At 46.3% G+C, this 19,324-nt stretch overlaps 1 protein-coding gene and 1 pseudogene across 1 annotated transcript; both read left to right on the top strand.

The window, feature by feature from the left end:
* The first annotated feature begins 3,638 nt into the window (after positions 1-3,638).
* Positions 3,639-7,179, top strand: LOC123396988 (annotated as a pseudogene).
* Positions 7,180-8,399: 1,220 nt separating this feature from the next.
* Positions 8,400-12,186, top strand: LOC123396602 (glycosyltransferase BC10-like). Its single transcript, XM_045091495.1, has 3 exons — positions 8,400-8,960; positions 9,451-10,065; positions 11,397-12,186. Exons 2-3 carry the CDS (start codon positions 9,460-9,462, stop codon positions 12,045-12,047), a joined length of 1,257 nt encoding a protein of 418 aa, XP_044947430.1. The 5' UTR covers positions 8,400-8,960; positions 9,451-9,459; the 3' UTR covers positions 12,048-12,186.
* Positions 12,187-19,324: the final 7,138 nt, after the last annotated feature.

Here is a 19,324-nt window from a genome sequence, read left to right as displayed (position 1 = left end):
GTCCTAAAATTTTATAAATAGCTAATGCCTGTTTTGATAGTTTCTTTTTTTATTTAAATTTTTCCATTCCCTTTTTGTTTATTTCTAATTTAAATAATTTAGAATAAAAAAGAATTTGCATATTAAAAAATAGGAATTTTGAATTAAAATGTTGACGAAAACATAAAATGTTTGTGGATTCAGAAAAGGACCGGATTTTTATTTTTTTTTGAAAATTCCAAAACAATGTCCGTGAATTTAATAAATATATTACTGACTTATAAAAATGTTTGTTATTCAGAAAACTTCATGCGTTTCAAAAATGTTTGTGAATTTAAAGTAAAATCCTCCAACATAAAAAATTATGTTGGTCTTTTCTAGAATTGGTCGCCAATTCAAAATAAAATATTTAAACCCGTTTGAAATATAAAAATATTCACGATTTTTAGTAAATGTCTGTAAATTTTAAAAAATGTTCTCAATTTTAAAATTGTTCTCATATTTGTATAATTGTTTATGAAAGATCTAATGTATGTAGTTAAACATTAATGCTTCTAAGTCTTTGTCAAAATATACCCGTGTGATTTTTGAAGAGTTAAATGTTGGATGGATCGGATTATTATTGTATGTTTTCTAAAAATAATTCTTGAAATTAAGAATAATTCTTTGAGTTACCAAGATTTTTGACAACCATGGTATGTTTTTTTTGAAAATGTAAAGATTGCTTCAACTTGTGAATAAATTTAAAAGAAACATTTTCTTGTATTTGTGTACAAAATTTCAAAATCTAGCGATGATGTGTGAATATAATGTGGTCATGATCATTGAAGATTGTGTTTTTTTTCTCACGTTGCAACGCACGGGTCATTTTTCTAGTAATCTCCAATCAAAATCCACATGTTTGTAAAACCTATGTAAAGTTATATATGTAGCATTGCTCCTCTAATACCTACGCCTATATGTAAGGCACACCACTTCCACCACCGACTCAGCAGTCCAGCGCACTAACGTCATCGGAGACTTGCGTTCGCGAAACAAGCCAAACGTCCAAACCACATACCCATCGAACAACAACACACGCAGACCTTCCATGAACTCTTCTACGACACTGTCGTCTGTCGAAGGTCAGCTTGATGCGCCGTTGGATGATGGCGTCCCACACTGGAGTTGAATTCGTCATGTCCACCTCATTGTACACCATTTGGAGACGATGAACACCTTCGTGACCCTCGCGGAGCTACCTTAGGACAAAAGCAGCCCATGACCCGTCCACCCTAGGAGTATTTTCTTAGAGCAACTTCAAGAGACGCGCTACGGCATGCCGTGTTAAAAATTTTTACAGCATTGAAATGTGTTTTTTTATGCGCGTAAGGGTGTCCGCTCTTGCAAGCGTTAAAATGGAGGACGACGCAGATGCTATATTTACAGTGCCTGCGTCTAGCCCAAACAACATTTCTCTCACCATAATAAAATAAATCAATAATAAATAATTCAACTATTATTATAAGTCAAACAAATAGTTTTTTTCAATACAACCAATAGTTCAGCAATACAACATGAAACATAAAAAACTAAACTATTTTGGCGGTCATGTCATGTCCATCATTCCTTGATTAGATCTTTCTGAAGGCCATCATATGTTTCAGCACGTCGAATGACATGATAGAATGCCATAAATCGGGCTACCCCCATAGCCGTCCTCCGCACTCACACGGGATGTCCCAACATCATATTGAGAATAGTCTAAATTTTGCCCATGCTCATTCTCGATGATCATGTTATGCATGATCACGCAAGCGTTCATGGTGTATCAAAGCATCATTTGATCTCAAAATCTAGCCTGTCCTCTCACAATAGCAAATTGGCTTGCAAAATCTCAAAAGCTTTCTCCACATCTTTCCTAGCCGCCAACTGATCATTGTGAAAATCAAGATTTTCCTTACCTTGCGGTGTCGTCAAAGGCTTTAGAAATATTTATCATCTGGTGTAGATGCCATCAGTAAGATAGTAGCCATAGTTGTATGCATGGTCATTTGCTACAAACTTCACCAGTGTAGTTTCACCATTTGTAATCTTATTCATGAGTGGTGACCGATTAGTAACATTGATGTCACTGAAAGATTCAGGCATTCCAAAAAAACATGCCAAATCCAGGTCTCATGATCGACCATTGCTTCAAGGATTATAGTTGAACTTTTTTTGGCCATGGAATGACCATACCATGCCTTAGGACAATTCTGCCAACTCCAATGCATGCAATCTATTGAGGCAATCATACCTGGGAACTCGTGAGCTTTGTTCATCTTCAAAATTCTTATGGTGTCTTCAACATTGTGAACTCTCAAATATTCATGACCAGACACTTGCACAATTCCAACCGCGAAGCGCTTGACACACGTGATGTCTTGACTCTCACCCATGACCAAGTGGTCATCAACGAGATCCGTCGGAATACCGTATGCCAACATACGCAAAGCGGGAGTGACCTTTCCAAATGTGCTATGCCCGAGTTCTCCGGCGGCATTCCTCCTTTGCTGAAAAAGCCGATCATGGCTCGTCAGTTTCTCTGCAATGCGTTTGAACAACTAAATGCTCATCCTGAAACGGTGTCAAAAGTAGGACTCGGGGTATGTGGCGTCTTCCGTAATATAGGTTGTTAGGGTGTTCACTCTTCCTACATGCTAAGAGAATATTTGAGCCGAGTTCATGCATGCTAAAAAGGCCCCATGCAAGATACCAAACACTCAAAAATGATCGAAAAGAAAAATGTTGACCCATGCACTCTCTATGCACCATACTAAACACACCCTTAACGCAATCTGGTGATTCGTACGTAGTTGTCGGCCGCGGCTGGCGGGAACTCGCTATTAGCAAACATGCCAGCCATATCGGGAGGGTCCAGTTTCCCCCTTCCGGACGCCCAGCATCCTCCCCCAGATCCCCAAATCAACTAGCCGAAGCCGAACCCCGGCAGACCCGAGTCGCCGTGACCGGGGCCCTCTCCTCTTCAGGCCTCGTTTGCTTAAGGGGGATTGGAGAGGTTTTGAGAGGGAGGGATTTTAGGGGATTGGGTGAATCCCTTTGTTCCACCCAATCCTTTCAAATCCCCGGGGTTTTGCTTCCACTAGTCTCCCGAGTAGGGTTTTGAAACACATGGATAGGAGGGGATTGAAGGGGAACGGAGGGGATTGAGCTAAGCAAACCCCTCCTACCAAATGGGCGCCCGAAGATCTGTGGGGTTTCTGGCCCCCCCGAGGATTTTCCTCTCAAACCCTCCCCAACACAGAGCAGATCGTGCCGCGTTCATTACTAGGAGTATATATGGTGTCGTGATCATATTTTTCTTAACTCGGAATATCTCGTTGATTAATTGTTTTGTGCGTACGTATTTTATGCACAATCTGGAACAGGCGCCCACGTCCCTGAAGACCCAAGCAGCATCCATACCTGATAAAGCCCTGCAAGAAACTCGTGCAGCTCTTTTAAATTGGGTGCACAAGTCTTCTTCCTCCCTCTGCATCTCCCTCTCAGCCCTTTTAAATGGCGCGCCGAGCAGCGGTTGCCATTGCAGCTCCACGCGTCGATCATGGCGCCGCCGCTCTTCGTTCTCCTCTTCCTCTGCTGCATTGCCGCCTCGCCGAGAGACGCCGCCGCGCTAACCCGCCGTGACTTCCCCGACGGGTTCATCTTCGGCGCGGGCACCTCGGCCTTCCAGGTACTTCTACTTCCACCTTTCACTCTGGCTCTTGCAAGCTGAGAAAAGTTTCATGGTTCAAAACACGAATAACGCCGTGGACAAAGAAGTGTAGTAACGTTTTTGACGCTTTAGGTGGAAGGTGCTGCTGCAGAAGATGGGAGGAAGCCCAGCATCTGGGACACCTTCACCCATCAAGGTCAATTCAGATTATGATTTGTACTATTATTCGCCATCAGCATTATCGTTCGTTCATTTCCAATTCAACTCCTGCAAACATATCTTGCGGTGGGGCCTCCAGGATCTAATTTCTGGAACTATTGTGCTGATGAGCTTGGCAGGTTACTCTTACGACAAATCTATCGCGAATGTTTCAGCAGATCAGTATCATCATTACAAGGCTAGTGTCGCGATCTAGATGGGTAACTTCAAAAATAAAACTCAAATTGGATACCGACAGACCCTAACTAATCAAATAATTTATATTTCCTTTTTGGCACCAGGATGATGTAAAACTAATGTATGATATGGGTTTAGATGCGTACAGATTCTCCATCGCATGGCCTCGGCTTATACCAGGTAACCATATAGTAGTTGAGTAGTACATCTCTGATCTTTTTATACTGAATGCCACATGTGTAGATTGAAGAGGGGTTAACCATATAGTAGTTGAGTAGTACATCCTTGATTTTTTTTATACTGAATTCCACCTGTGTAGATGGAAGAGGAGAGATCAATCCAAAGGGCCTGGAGTACTACAACAACTTAATAGATGAGTTGATACGTCATGGTAAAGATTAATTTCTCTATCTGAATTCTGAAACGGCACAAACATGTTGCAGTAGTTGTCCCCTCCTTGCTGCAAGCATAAGAAATCACACATGCATGGACATGTTCTTCATTCTGACCTCGATCAACCAACATTTCCTGGCATGTGTTGCAGGCATACAACCTCATGTCACAATCTACCATTTCGATCTCCCCCAGTCCTTTCAGGATGAATATAATGGACTGCTCAGCCCCAGATTCATGTGAGTGCAACCTCCGGGGCACCATCTCTGACACCTGCAAATCAAGGCGGCTGAATTATTAAGACGAAGATCCAGAGTTTTCGGACGCTCTACATAAAATCGAATTTGCTATGTTGCAGAGATGATTACACCGCATACGCCGAAGCCTGCTTTGAGAGCTTCGGAGACAGGGTGAAGCACTGGGTCACCGTCAACGAGCCCAACATAGATACCATCGGAGGCTTCGACAGTGGCGTGTTGCCACCGCAGCGCTGCTCTCATCCCTTTGGCGTGAACTGCGCTGGAGGGAACTCAACAACAGAGCCATACATAGCCGCCCACCACCTCCTGCTTGCACATGCCTCAGCAGTGTCCCTGTATAGAGCCAAGTACCAGGTAACTCTCATATCAGTGTCCTTGAGACCTAACCCTGATACATATTAGTAGATGCAGTGGCTGACTGATACTAAAAATTAGCATGACCATGCAATGCAATCCTCACTCTATAGGCAACTCAAAGAGGACAGATAGGAATTACTCTCCTGGGCTGGTGGCATGAGCCAGCTACCAATTCATCGGAGGATGCAGCTGCTGCAACGAGGATGAACGACTTCCACATTGGATGGTTCGTACTTAGTTTTTGTTTGGAATGCATCATATTTGAATTTTAAATGCTAATATTGTGGATACAAGCAGCAAGAACTCATGCCATCTCTGGACAGGTTTATGCATCCTTTGGTGTATGGGGACTACCCTGCTGTGATGAAGAGCAGAGTTGGCGCACGTTTGCCGGATTTTCGCAGAAATTGCCTGGATCATTTGACTTCGTCGGGTTCAATCACTACATTGTTGTTCGGGCGCGAGCCCATGAGAGTGCGTTTGATCTGAAGCAGAGGGACTACTATGCTGACGCATATGCCATCGCAAGTAAGTAGATTAACTATTAGATGTTCCCATCTATCTTTGTTTGAGAAATGTGTCATCGCTGGTGCAATTCAACCTACCTAACATGCAACATTCTTGCCTGGGTTCAGATCCATTGGATGATATCCAAGAGGTATTTATATACATATAAATCAGTGAACTTTTCTTTCTCTATTTTTCTGAATCACAAGGTATGTAAACTGTATTGATATAACATGCAGGGCCACCTCGAGTATGCTCCTTGGGCTCTAGGGAGGCTACTGGACCACCTGAAACTCAAGTACGGAAACCCGCCGGTCATGATCCAAAAAAACGGTAAGGCCTTGTTTGATACTAATGTATTTTAGGGAATTTGTGGAGATTATCCCGGTCAAACCCCTCAATCCCCACATATCTCATAACACCATTTGGTTCTAGTGTATTTGACATGTTTCATCCCCACATTTTTCCTCAAATCCTTAAATTATAGTGCATTTTTCTCAATACCCAATACACTACCCTTACCTAGTGTATTGGGGATAAATGGGGATTTGAAGGGATTGGGTGAAGGTTGGGGTTTCACCCAATCCCTTGGGCCCTGTTTGGTACTAGTGTGTTTTAGGGAATTTGTGGGAATTATCCCGGTCAAACCCCTCAATCCCCACATTTCTCATAACACCATTTGGTTCTAGTGTATTTGACATGTATCATCCCCACATTTCCCCTCAAATCCCCAAATTATAGTGCATTTTTTGCAATACCCAATACACTACCCCTACCTAGTGTATTGGGGATAATGGGGATTTGAAGGGATTGGGTGAAGGTTGAGGTTTCACCCAATCCCTTGGGGGATTATCCCCATCAATCTTCTAAAAAACACTAGTACCAAACAAGGCCTTGGGGAATTATCCCCACCAATCTCCTTAAAAACACTAGTACCAAACAAGGCCTAAGCTGGAAAAAAAGAACCTCCCCGCTGCATATGCTCTCCTCCTTTCGGAAGATAAGCTGACGCCATGAACACCTGTTAGGGTAGTTTGAACCGAAATGCAAAGCATACCGACCTCTGTAAAATCAAGATCACCGACATGTAAAAAAAATAATCTTTTGTTTGATGTTTCAGGATACGCAGACGGCTCCGAACCGCCGCGGAAGGACGACGACAACAGATCAGAGTTCCTGCAAGATTATCTGGAAGTTCTATATCTGTCCATAAGGCGAGTTCATCTTCCTACATGTATTATCGTGTCTAGTTATCCTGAACGAAATGTCAAACTCCAACCAGATACTCCTGGATTCAGGAAGTAGAGATGGAATTCAACTATGATCTGGAGTGGCTTCTGATAAGGAGAGAGGGCTTGTACTGGTTGCAGGAACGGATCCAACGCGCGGGGATACTTCGTGTGGTCTTTCCTCGACGTTTTCGAGTTCATCTTCGGCTACCGTGCGCGCTTCGGCTTGTGTGGCGTCGACATGAACAGCCAGAGGAGGACGAGATATGTGAGGAACTCTGGACGCTGGTACTCTGGATTTCTCAAAGGCGGCGAGCTGCGGCTGGCGTCATCGTCGGGGAACGCCTACGTCGCCGCATGACTTCTTGAGCTTCTTGGACATGACCAGCACACGTTTTCGTTGTTGTTCCGGCTATGGCAGCAGAGCCGTTTGGCTGTTTTAGTTCTCCTCCTAGCTGTATATTTCTGGTTGAAACACTTAGATCATCTTCAATAGGCGCCTAAAAACTACTCCACGCGTTAAAAGAGTCGTTTTTGGCGCTGGACAGCTTCAACAGACGCTGCAAAACAGTGCGTGCGTTAAAAACTTTTGGGCACGTGCTTATAAACACCGTCGCGCGTAGTATATTTGATGCGTCGGCTTGCGCGCGCGCAGCAAACTCTGAGCTGCTGGACCGGAGTGGATTGGGCGTCTGTTGAAGATGCTTCGGTCCTCGCACTTTAAAAGTATTACAGTGACGCGCTAAAAAAATTATTGAGTACGGATTTTTTGCCCTGCGGTTGGAGATGCGCTTAGTTGCCAAACATGTATTGGAACGCGCCAGCGTCACCTTAAAATTCTTCGAGATGCAATGTATTTTTCGTGGTATTGGTTAAATCAACGATCTACAAAAAAAAGAGCAGCCTATAAACTGAAAAGGGGCGAGTTCTCGTAATCAACGGACAAATATTTGATCTCAAGAAAGAAGAAGAAAAATAAACAGAGACTTAGAGCATTTTCAATGCGCCAATTCAAATGGAGTCCGTTTTTTTGTCTGTTTGGATCGTCCAACAGCCTATACGTGTCTGTTTTTTAAAATGAATCAGCACATGCACCCAACGGACCGCCGACCTGTTTGCCGGTACTGTGGCAGTAAAATAATACAAGAGAAGTGGGTGAAGATGGGTCAGCGAATTAAATAAATAGACAGAGGTGAGTGGGTGATTGTATGACAAGTGGGTCAAGCCGACGCAGACACAGAAAACATTCGCTTTGTGTTCGCCGGCGAGTCAAATGTGATCCAAATTTACGTCTAAAATAAATCCGTACGGACAAAAAACGAACGCAAAATGGAAATAAAATTTCACGTTGGATCATCAGTTTTATCTGCATGGCGGACGGACGGGTTACTCTTGCAGTTGCCAACATGCATCGTCGCGGAAGAAAATTCTATGAGACCAGGTCTCATAGCCAAGCCTGTGAGACCCTACCAGACGAATGACACGTGGCGTGGACGATCTCAAAGCATCCTAATGCCACTTAGGTCTATCCTCAATCCCGCAAACAGGTGATTCCCGATTCTTACAGGTAAGTTGATTAGGTCAAACTGTATTTTCGGCCATACGGCATGGCCTAGCGAGGGTCTATCGTCCATGGCCGCACCGAAGGAGCTCATCGCCGGCGGCCTGTCTGACGGCTCGTCCATAGCAGATGCACGGCATGTTGTTGGCCCGGCGGACAGGAGTACTAGACGTTCACGGTAGCCGTGTGCCAAGGCGTCGTCGCGGACCAACTCCCGAACGGCGGTCACCGCACGCCAAGACGGCAGCGTACGTACTGCTCCTTGGCACTACACTCGCTCGCGCCTGAGCTCGTTGTCGTCGCGGCGAGACGGGCTGATTGTCAATGGCGGCCGCAAGCCACGATTGCTGGTTGGTCGAAGTCCACGGTCATGATGCCCGCACGCCAAGACGTCATGTGTTTTGTTGGCCTGACTGCTCGTACCAACTCTTTATCAACAGCAGCGCACACAGGCATCAAACTGCTTCATGTAGCGTGGTTAACTGATCGATTGATTTGGTTGGACAAGACGACAACACCTCTGCCTCTGCCTGCTGCAGCCGGAAGCTGAAGCAAGTCCAACCAGCGCCGATCATCCACAGGTCTCCAACTCATCCTGGTCGTAGTTCCTTGACTTTGAGTGTATTCCCGGAGATTGAAGCCTTTATCAGCAGTAGCAGTATCTTCCCCGTACGCAGTGTATAACTTTTAAGTATTTATGGCTTTCCTCTTTTGCTTATTTTATTTTAATATTGTTCCTGCCGATCGATTTGGCGTTGCTCTTGTGTTTGTTCTTGGATGGGCGTGGGCGCCAAAGATGGCAGCGAATTGATGTTTTTTATGCGTTTCGTTTCGTTTCCTGCATGCCCCGTTACAAAAGGACACATTTTCCCTCAGAAAGAAATCTCGCCGTCGCCACAGCAATCAGAAACTGCCGCTGGTTTATGTTTCCTCGCCGGCTAAGATTTGATTTGATCTGATCTGATTCATTGGCACTAGTAACCGCTGCTTCCCAAGTTGATTCCGAATTGAATAAATTTTAGATGTTTCCACCGACTATTTGGTCTCAAGAATCTCTCTGCTTTTCTTCAGCTCAGGGCCATGCAGGCAGGAGGAGGAGCGGCGGCGGTGGTGGTGGTGGACGGCGGCAAGGACGGGCATGCGACGCCGAGGACGTTCCCGGCGAAGCTACTCAGGCCGGTGCTCCTCTCGGCGGTGCTCGCCACGGGCTTCCTCGCCGCGGCCCTGCTCATGTTCCCCGGCGGCGCCTCCTCCTACTACCGCCTCCCGAGACTGGCCGCGCCGGACGCGCTGCGCCCAACGCCGGCGCGCCACCAGCAGCGCGGGGAGGAGGAGCTGGAGAGCCAGGAAAGCGGGGCGGCGGAGCGGTGGTGGGCGCGGCCTCCGGCGAGGAGCGCGTGGCACAACATGAGCGAGGAGGAGCTGTTGTGGGCGGCGTCCTTCGAGCCCCGCGCGCAACACCGCCGGTGGCCTCCCGGCATGCCGCACCGGACGCCCAAGGTGGCCTTCATGTTCCTCACCCGCGGCCCGCTGCCGCTGGCGCCGCTGTGGGAGCGCTTCTTCAACGGCACCGGCGCGGAAGGCGGCAGGGAGCGGCTCTTCTCCGTGTACGTGCACACCACGCCGGGGTTCCGCCTCGACTTCCCGCCGTCGTCGCCGTTCCACCGCCGGCAGGTGCCCAGCAAGGTACGCACCTCCCTTTCCTGCAGTTGCCATCAAGTTTTGCTTCTTTCCCCGTACGTCGGTCGTCTGGAATGTCCTGCCCGCCGTCCGATCAGGATCGACCGGCCCTGATCGTGAGATGCGCGTGAGCGACGTGGCCTCTCTGGCCGTCTGTGGTTTCAACGACGACACCTCCAGACAAGTGGCGGAGTGCAGTAATGCTACAACTACGGACAGTCTACGGAATGTTTACGGACTAAGCAAAGATGGGCTGTGTTGATTGGTCTAGGATGAAGCGGGCCCGTCGTGAAAATCAGGGGGGGTGTGGTTAGTGAGGAGAGAAGGATTAGCCCGTTAAACTCTGTAGAAATCTTCCGTAACTCTAGCATTTTTGTGGTGGAGTGTGACACAATCATGAGAGGAGAAAGAGACGTTGAAAGTGATGGCATCATGGAGTACATGTGGATTAATCAATCAATTAGGCCTCATTTAGTTAAGGGGGGATTGGGGAGGTTTAGAGAGGAAAATCCCCGGGAGGGCCAGAAACCCCACAAATCCTCGGACGTCCATTTGATAGGAGGGGTTTGCTTAGCCCAATCCCCTTTGTTCCCCTTCAATCCCTTCCTATCCATGTGTTTCAAAACCCTCCTGGAGGGACTAGTGGAAGCAAAGCTTCGGGGATTTGAGAGGATTGGGTGGAAGAAAGGGATTCACCCAATCCTCTGAAATCCCTCCCTCTCAAAACCTTCCAAATCCCCCTTAACCAAACGAGGCCTCAAAGTCTCTCGTTTCCTCCTGCATTTGACAACTCTAGTAAAAGTCTACTCTTTATCAATCAATCAAAGATGCCATGGCCAAGAGTCCTCCATGTCAATCAATCAAAGATGCCATGGCCAAGAGTCCTCTATATTCATGAAAAACATCCTCTTCACTTGCTACAGTATGTGTGGATTTTGAATTACTTCCTCCGTTTTACAATATAAGAATGATTTTGACACTAGCGTAGTATAAAAAACAATCTTAAATTATGGGGCTGAGGCAGTACCATAATTTTGACACTAGCGTAGTATTGTAATTGTTGATAGTTTTTTTTTCTATAAACTTGGTCAAACATTACACCACATTGCTAGAAACAAAAATTAAAACCTTCCTTTCGATGATCGGAGGGAGTATTAACTAGTTAGAGTTCTTACCAGCACTTCAGATTGTAACCATCTCAGTTGACTTTCTACAATGCACTTCTTACTTTGAAAGACAAAAATTCGTAGTTCGTACATGTATGTCATTTGCCAAGTCGTTTACATCTTGCAAATTAATGAATTGAAATAAAGTTTGCTTTTCCGTATATGTTGCAGGCGACGCGGTGGGGCGATGCAAACATGGTGGACGCGGAGCGGCGACTGCTGGCGAACGCGCTGCTCGACTTCAACAATGAGCGCTTCGTCCTCGTCTCTGAATCCTGCATCCCGCTCTACCCGCTCCCGGTGGTTCATGCCTACTTGACCCGGTCCCGACACAGCTTCGTCGGCGCCTTCGATGAGCCGAGCCAGCACGGCCGAGGGCGGTATCGTGTTGGGCTGGCCCCGGACGTGACTCTCGCCCAGTGGCGCAAGGGCGCGCAATGGTTCGAGATGGACCGGCACCTAGCCGTGTACGTGATCGCCGACGACCGGTACTACCCGCGGTTTCGGAACGAGTGTCGGGCGCCGTGCTATGTGGACGAGCACTACCTCCCAACCGTGCTCTCCATTGTGGCGCCAAAGCAGATCGCCAATCGGACCATCACCTTGGTCGATTGGTCGCGCGGCGGCGCGCACCCGGCCACCTTTGGCACCCCCGATGTGACAGAGGACTTTCTGGGGAGGCTGGTGGGGAAGAAGGGGAGTCCTGAGAGGTGCATGTACAACGGGCAGTCAATCGAGGTGTGCTTCCTCTTTGCAAGGAAGTTCGCCCCTGTTGCGCTGCCACAACTGCTCAGCCTTTCCTCCGAGATCCTTGGATACTAGCTATGACTTTTACTTAACTGATTCTGGTTGCTTATGTACAGCTCATACTCACTAGACAGGAATAGAGGAATACAATTTTTTTCCATGTGTCACAAGAACAAAAGGATGAATGGTTGAGTGGGTAGTTTTTTCGTAACCATTAATATTTCTGATAACTTAGAGTTTTAATTTTTTTTAATCAATACCTTTTAGAACACATATTATCCTTAGTGTCCTACAGTATATATAAAAGTAAATATTGTAGTTTGGGACATGAGTAGGGCAGATGATTTTTTATAGCTAAAGTAAGGGAGGTCCTAATCAGTGCTTTTAGCGCCAATCCATCGACCCAGTGCCCACACGGAAAGTTGATTGGGCCGGTCCATTAAGCACGAGCACTCGATCGCAGGTTTCTTCTCCTCGTTGGGTCGGGTCCCTCGATCCCAGGTTGCTATTTGACTGTTGGCCGCGACCATTGACTCCCGACCAGGTTGTTGACTGTTAAATTTTAAAATTAATTCTAAAACTTATGATATATACTACTCCAGTTAAGCCTAGCATCGGACTAGTACAATCAATGGCTACCATGACGAAGTAGGTATGCATGGGAGTACTGGAATTTGATCAACCAAGCCGGCCGGTCTGGCCGTCGGCGACCACGCCATGCGCACGACCGTCGTGAACATGATATATGTCTGCCGGGCCTATCGTCGTGCGGTTCCATGGCGCGTGGCTGCCGTCGGGGAGTTGGTCTGGCCGTCCACGACGACTCGTTGGCGCACGGCCGCTGTGAATATGCTGTTCCTCCTGCTAACAACGTGGCGTGCATCCGTCATGGACGATCCGTCCAACAGGCAGCCGACGACCAGTGACGAATGCAGGGATAATTTTTAGATGTGGCGGACCTTACAAAAAAAAATGTAAAATGTAATTGTTTAAAAACACATTAAAATATTAGACACATATCACTTTGTGTTATGTGAATATAACTAAAATAAGAAAAAAATAGACACTAGGTTGTTTATCCTGCATGTACTAGTGTTTTTATTCGATGGAGTCTTACAACATTTCCACTAGTTAAGTACTAGTAGTTTGTCCATGCCCAACATCTAGGTGTATTAGTATATTGACTTTAAATGTTTAGGTATGGCAGCTGCCAGGGCTTGCCAGATAGCTGGCTTCGCCACTGCCGACGACACGAGCTGTTTCGCCTAGGTCATGGACGAGAGGTAGTCGTTGCGTCGTGCCATTTGGCTGCCGCCGTCGAGGCCCTTCGGCGTAGCCGTCATAGATGCGAAGAAAATAAGAAAATTAATTCCACGTAGAGTGTGATCATGTACGATACGTGTGATTTTCGAGCAAGAAAATAGCTGTTTGGGATTGAGAATAGACATAAGTGAGATTAACATGCTTTGAGATTGTTCATGCCACGTGTTGCTCATCCGGTAGGGTCTCACATGCTTATTATGAGACCTGGTCTCGTAGGATTTTTTTCCCATCGTCGCTAACATGCAATGTTTTCCTACCTGGAGCTGGATGGATCCATTCAAAGGTATGCATGCAAGAGGTATTTTAGATCACTGTGCTTCTACTTTCCTCCTTCTCTGAACCATAAAGGTTTGTGAATTTCATGGATTGATGTAACATCTGCAGCAGTGTCACCCGTCGTTCTCTGTCCTCTGCTGGACCACCTTGAGACTCTAGCATCATGTTGGGCCAGGCAGGTCGTCGTGCTGGAACAGGGCTCGCGAAAGCGCCGCACACCAACCGCCCGCGTGAGGAAAGTATCGGGTGCTCCCAGCCTTGGTACTCCCGGTACTCCAATGTTAAAAACCATTATTTCAATATTTCAAAATATTCTGAAATTTTTTGTAAATGTTCACAGAGGATGTGACTACATGCCTTAAAAATTTCAGGTCTATACTCGAAAGTCGAAACGCCCATTGAGAAACAAGAATATGAAATATAGCATGAACAGCGTAAAAAAGGACAAATGCAACATTGACACTATTTACATCTGGATTTCTCTTTTGCATTTCGATTTTGAAGCTGAAATTTTTAAAGGGCGTAGTCAGATCCCTTCTGGACATTCACAATTCTTTTTGGAAATTTTTGAAGCATTTAAATCCGATTTTTGACATCGAAGCACCGGGAGCACCTCGAGGCTGGGAGCACCCCGATGCTTTCCCCAACCCCGTGGTAAGCCTGGTGAAAGACTGAAAACGAAACGAGCGGCCGAGTAGACAGTATCCCTCTCGCTCGCTCGCTCGCTTGGCAGCCCGTCCAACAAGCGAGCTGCATGTCAGCTTGGGCCCTCCATCGGCAGAGCAGTGCGGTGCAGAGGGTCCAAAGCCATGGCGGTGCTCACGCCGATGATCTTCCCCTTCTCCGTCGCCGTCGTCGTCCTCCTCTTCGCCGCTGCCTTGATGCCGAGATGCGCCTTGGCGCTCACCCGCCATGACTTCCCCGAGGGGTCCGTCTTCGGCGCACGCACCTCGGCCTACTAGGTATGCCTATCTCTTTCTTCTCTTTTTTCTTGACAAAACGTGGTAGGGGCGAGTCTCATACAGCTGGTAACAGGACGGGAAAGGGGAAGAACGAAAATCTCGTATCTTGTATCGCCGTATTGCTGTTTTAAAAAATTATCATATACCGTATCGCCGTATCTGTGCTTCGTAGTTGAGAGGTACAAAGGGGGCGGGCAGCATTATGAGGCCATGCATGCCCTCTTGGCCTGTGACAAATAAATGAAATAGTGTGTCCATTAAATGGAAAACACAAATAATGCAGCCAAGGAACTAATCCTTTTGAACTTCGTTTTTGGGGGAATATACTTTTGAACTTTGGTGCCTTATTAGGTGGAGGGGGCTGTTGAAGAAGATGGAAGGAAGCCAAGCATTTGGGACACCTTCACCCATCAAGGTCAATTCAGATTACCATATGTATTACTTACTCGCCATCACCGATGGCTGTGTGCATCACATGATGCACAGGCCAGGGTATTCCCCCTTTTGGGAATTTTTTTACTCATCATCACCGATGGCTGTGTGCATCACATGATGCAGAGGCCAGGGTATTCACCCTTTGTCCTCTTGGCCGCTGCTTTCTCGATGCCTAGACACGCCTCGGCGCTCACCCACCATGACTTCCCTAAGGCCTTGTTTGGTACTAGAGTATTTTATGGAATTTGTGGGGATTATCCCGGTCAAAACCTCAATCCCCACATATCCCGTAACATCATTTGATTCTAGTGTATTTGATATGTTTCATCCCCGCATTTCCTCACAAATCCCCAAATTATAGTGCAATTTTCTCAATACCCAATACACTACCCCTACCTAGTGGATTGGGGATAAATGAGGGATTTGAAGAAATTGGGTGAAGGTTGGGGTTTCACCCAATCCCTTCGGGAATTATCCCCACGAATCTCCTAAAAAACACTAGTACCAAACAAGGCCTAAGGGGTTCGTCTTGGGCACATGCACCTAGGCCTACCAGGTATTGTCTTGTTCTTGCGGTGTACTGTATATCCGTTCATACCACACCCTTACTTTTGCACATTCTGAGGAGCTAAAAATCTTGACAAACATCAGATCAAAGGCGGGGCTGTAGAGGATGGGAGGAAGCCTAGCATCTGCGACACGTTCACCCACCAAGGTCCGTGCAGAGACCATGGACTCGTCTTGGCGATGAAAAAAATGTTTCCGGAGCTCCTCTAGGGTTTCTGAAATATATGTGAATTTATAGACTAGATAATAGGACGATCGATGCCATAGGGGCCCACAAGGGGGCAAGACGCGCCTACCCCCTAGAGCGCGCACTGCTACCGTGTTGCCGCCTCATGCGGTGTATGGACTTCTTCCGAAGCTTCTAGGGTCCGTTTTTGGTCCAGAAAATCATGAAAAAAATTCATCGTGTTTGTACTCCGTTCGCTACAAGTTTTCAAAAAAACAAAAACAAGCAGAAAACATCTGCTGACACTTGACATTGGATTAAATAGTTTTGTTCTCAAAAATGACATAAAATGATATATAAAGCATACCAAATTGATAAAATAATAGCACGAAACAATCAAAAACTATAGATACGTTGGAGACCTATCAATATGCCAGGTCAACCCACTTTCTGTAAGGCCATCCTTGCATCGAAGCTAGAGTGCTTGTCGATGCAAGTGGAGTTCACCAAGAACTTCACCGCTATCCTAGAGGAATTCATGCTGGAGATGAACACTAGTTGTGCCTAGAGGGTGAGGGTCGGGTGATCAACGACAGGCTCACCCTTAGTCAGGGTTGGACCTTTACATCGTCGTTCACCAGATCAAGATCAGGTACCTCATCACTTTCAAGCTCTTGACTCCTGACATCCTCATGGTGATCGTCTTCAACAACGAGGGCGTCGAAATGATGAACAAGTGAAAGAAGCACAACGAGGCCTTCTCCGTGGATGCGTAAGAAGTTCTCTCAGCACCTAAGATGTTTGCTTGAGTGGATTGTATATCGTTGAATTGTGTATTTTTTACTCCGATTTAAGGGTTATGATATGTCTATTTAATTATGTTTTGCTTGTAAGTGTGGTGGTAATCTCATCATTTTGAAAGAAGGTTACCAAACAACATGTGTTTCATCTAACCACTCCGCATCCATCTAAACAAGTCTTCATCCAAACAACATGACTTGTGTTTATCTACAACCAAGCCGAAGAGGATGCAGGTAACCAAATAATGCACACAACATTATTTTTACCTACACATGCTTAGAAAGACCCAACTGAGTCATATATGTAAGAGCATCTACAATTATATCCTCTACTTTCTCCCTAAACATTTGAAACGTCCGTTCGATGAACACCCGATCGACAAACAGTGACCCAACCAGACCCCTATTTTATACCTAAACGTCCAGACCAGCCGACATACCTTAAATCAATCTCAAATCCGGAAAAAGTATGCGAGGGTCCGATCACGCCTGGGCGTGCCCGGGCAATGCTCCACGCCAGCTTCAATCAGCAGACGACCCCACCTGCATCCACTATGCCAAGAAGACCACGACGGCAACAAAGCCCCTCATGCGGACGCGGCTGCCTCGGGGAGGAAGACCGCCGGAGCTCGCGCACGGCGGGGCTGTGGTGCCTAGCCGGAGCCCGAGCTCGCGCTCTCCACGACTCTTGTGTCCGCCTCGCACTGTGTCGGAGCTCGCAGGCGGCAAGGCTATTATGCTTTGCCGGGGATGGAGCTCGCACGCCGAGGCTGCTGAGCGCGCCTCACGCCATGCCACACCCATGCCAGAGCGCATCATGGCTATTATGCCTGATGTGGAGCTCACGCGTGCCGGGGCCATGGCGCTCATGCCGCATCCGGTTACTATACAAGCGCGCCCATGAACGTTTGAGGATCAATTTAGTGATGTCCGATTGTAGATGCTCCAAGGAGACAAAAAAACATGCAGATAATTAAACACACCTTGTATGAACTAAGAAAAAAAATAACACGCTATATAAAATAACGTCGTCCTTGAAAATATGTTATTAGCATGTTATAACCGAAAATGCCTATTGGAGCTCGGGCTTCATGGAAGCCTTTTATTTTTAGAAAAATTCAAATTTTATGTTTAAAAAAAATGAAAAATATGCAAGTACACAAGGATAAAGTGTATATGTGTGAAAAGTTCAGGATGAAATACCTTAAAATATGATATCTGTAAAAAAACAAACTCATGCATTTTTTGAATGAATAATATCATGTGTTAAAAAGTCATAATTTTGTCTTTTTTTGCGCAGACCTCGTTTCAACGTATTTTGTTCTAAAAGTTTACACACATGTATGTTATGTCTTCGTGTATATCTTTATTTGTTTTCAGCTTTTTTTAAAATGTAAAAATACAAATTTTAATAAAATTTAGGATTTTCAAAAACAGGGTTCCGTAGAGCTCGAGCTCCAAAACGCCCACTCTGTTAGGCTGCTTCCAATGCAAAGGTGCTAAGATATGGTGTTAAAAAATTAAATAGCTTAGCAACTTAACTTTTCAATGCATATCTGCTTAACTTGTTGTTGCTAAGCTCACTTTATTTAATGATTTGGCATCTAAACTCTCTCATGCATTGGTCATCTTCTTTCATTTAAGTGGTTTGCCTAGGTTCACGTGAATGGCGTTGGTTCTTCTTGGGGTCACCAAAATGTTCTCTTTCCTTCTTAATTGCTATGCCATGTCATTTTTTTACTTATGTGGCATGCTTAGCACCTGTCCACCATAAAGCACTGGGAAGGGCCTTATACTCCAAACGTCAGTTCTCCTCAGTTAAAAAGGGAGTAGCGTAGTGCTGCAACGTGCCCCTATGCCCACGGCTAGGGTTATTTTCCTCTTAGGTGATCCCGATCGCCTTTGAGTCTACAGCATCGACAGCCCGCAGGCTTCGATCTCCCGCAGGCTTTGATCTCCCCTTCGATCTCCTGCTTTTCCTAGGCGTTCGTTCGCCCTAGCGGGATGGTGACCATCTCGGATGGCCTCTCCGCGACGAGCGGCGACCGGGGTAACAGCGGCGGCGATGGTGGCCAGCAGATTACCACAATGACAGATCTGGAAGGATTCTTTGATCAGTTAGACATCAATGAGGAAGAATTCGAGGATGTGTTCATCGATGAGGAGGATCCAATGATGCAGGAAAGTGTAAGGTGGCTAGCCCTAGCTAGGGTTCATACCGAGAAAACTTTCAGTCAAGGTGCGTTCTATAAGGACATGAGAGCTGCGTGGAATCCGACGCAGACCGTACGGCTCCGGCCAGTAGGACCCAATCGATTTGTCGTTCAAGCATCCTGTTTGGGGGATTGGGATCGCATCATGAAGCATGGTCCTTGGCTGTTTTGCAATTGGGCAGTATTGTTGGTTCCATATGATGGGTTCAGTAAGACGGAAGATATTAATACTTTCCACATGCCTATATGGCTGCAAATTCACAAGTTGCCGGAAGCATATTGCAAGGACCATATTGTGGAGAAGCTCCTTAAGAGTGCAGGCGAGATAATGGAGATGAGGCTGAACGGCAATATACGAGGAGATTACGTTAGGGTCAGGGTGAATCATGACATCCGTGAACCCCTAACAAAATATGTGAGCATTGTTCGTGGGAAGGAACGGCAAGTTTATTTTGTTTGGTATGAGAAGTTGGCAAAGTTCTGCAAATTTTGTGGCTTGGTCGGCCATGATTACAAGGAGTGTGGTACCGACATCCATGAGGAGAAGAGCTTGAAATTCGGGGACTGGTTATATGCTGATGCACCAAACAAACCGAGAGGTCATACCCAA

The sequence above is a fragment of the Hordeum vulgare genome, chromosome 5H, assembly GCF_904849725.1.
Source record: "Hordeum vulgare subsp. vulgare chromosome 5H, MorexV3_pseudomolecules_assembly, whole genome shotgun sequence".
NCBI classification, from domain to species: Eukaryota; Viridiplantae; Streptophyta; class Magnoliopsida; order Poales; family Poaceae; genus Hordeum; species Hordeum vulgare.
The sequence above is the reverse complement of the archived record's forward strand: the minus strand, read 5'-3'. Positions and strand labels throughout refer to the sequence as shown.

Coding starts and splice junctions, on each gene's coding strand:
- LOC123396602 (XM_045091495.1), top strand. CDS start 9,460: ATGCAGGCAGGAGGAGGAGCGGCGGCGGTGGTGGTGGTGGACGGCGGC. Junction 10,066..11,396: donor GCCGGCAGGTGCCCAGCAAG/GTACGCACCTCC, acceptor TATATGTTGCAG/GCGACGCGGTGGGGCGATGC.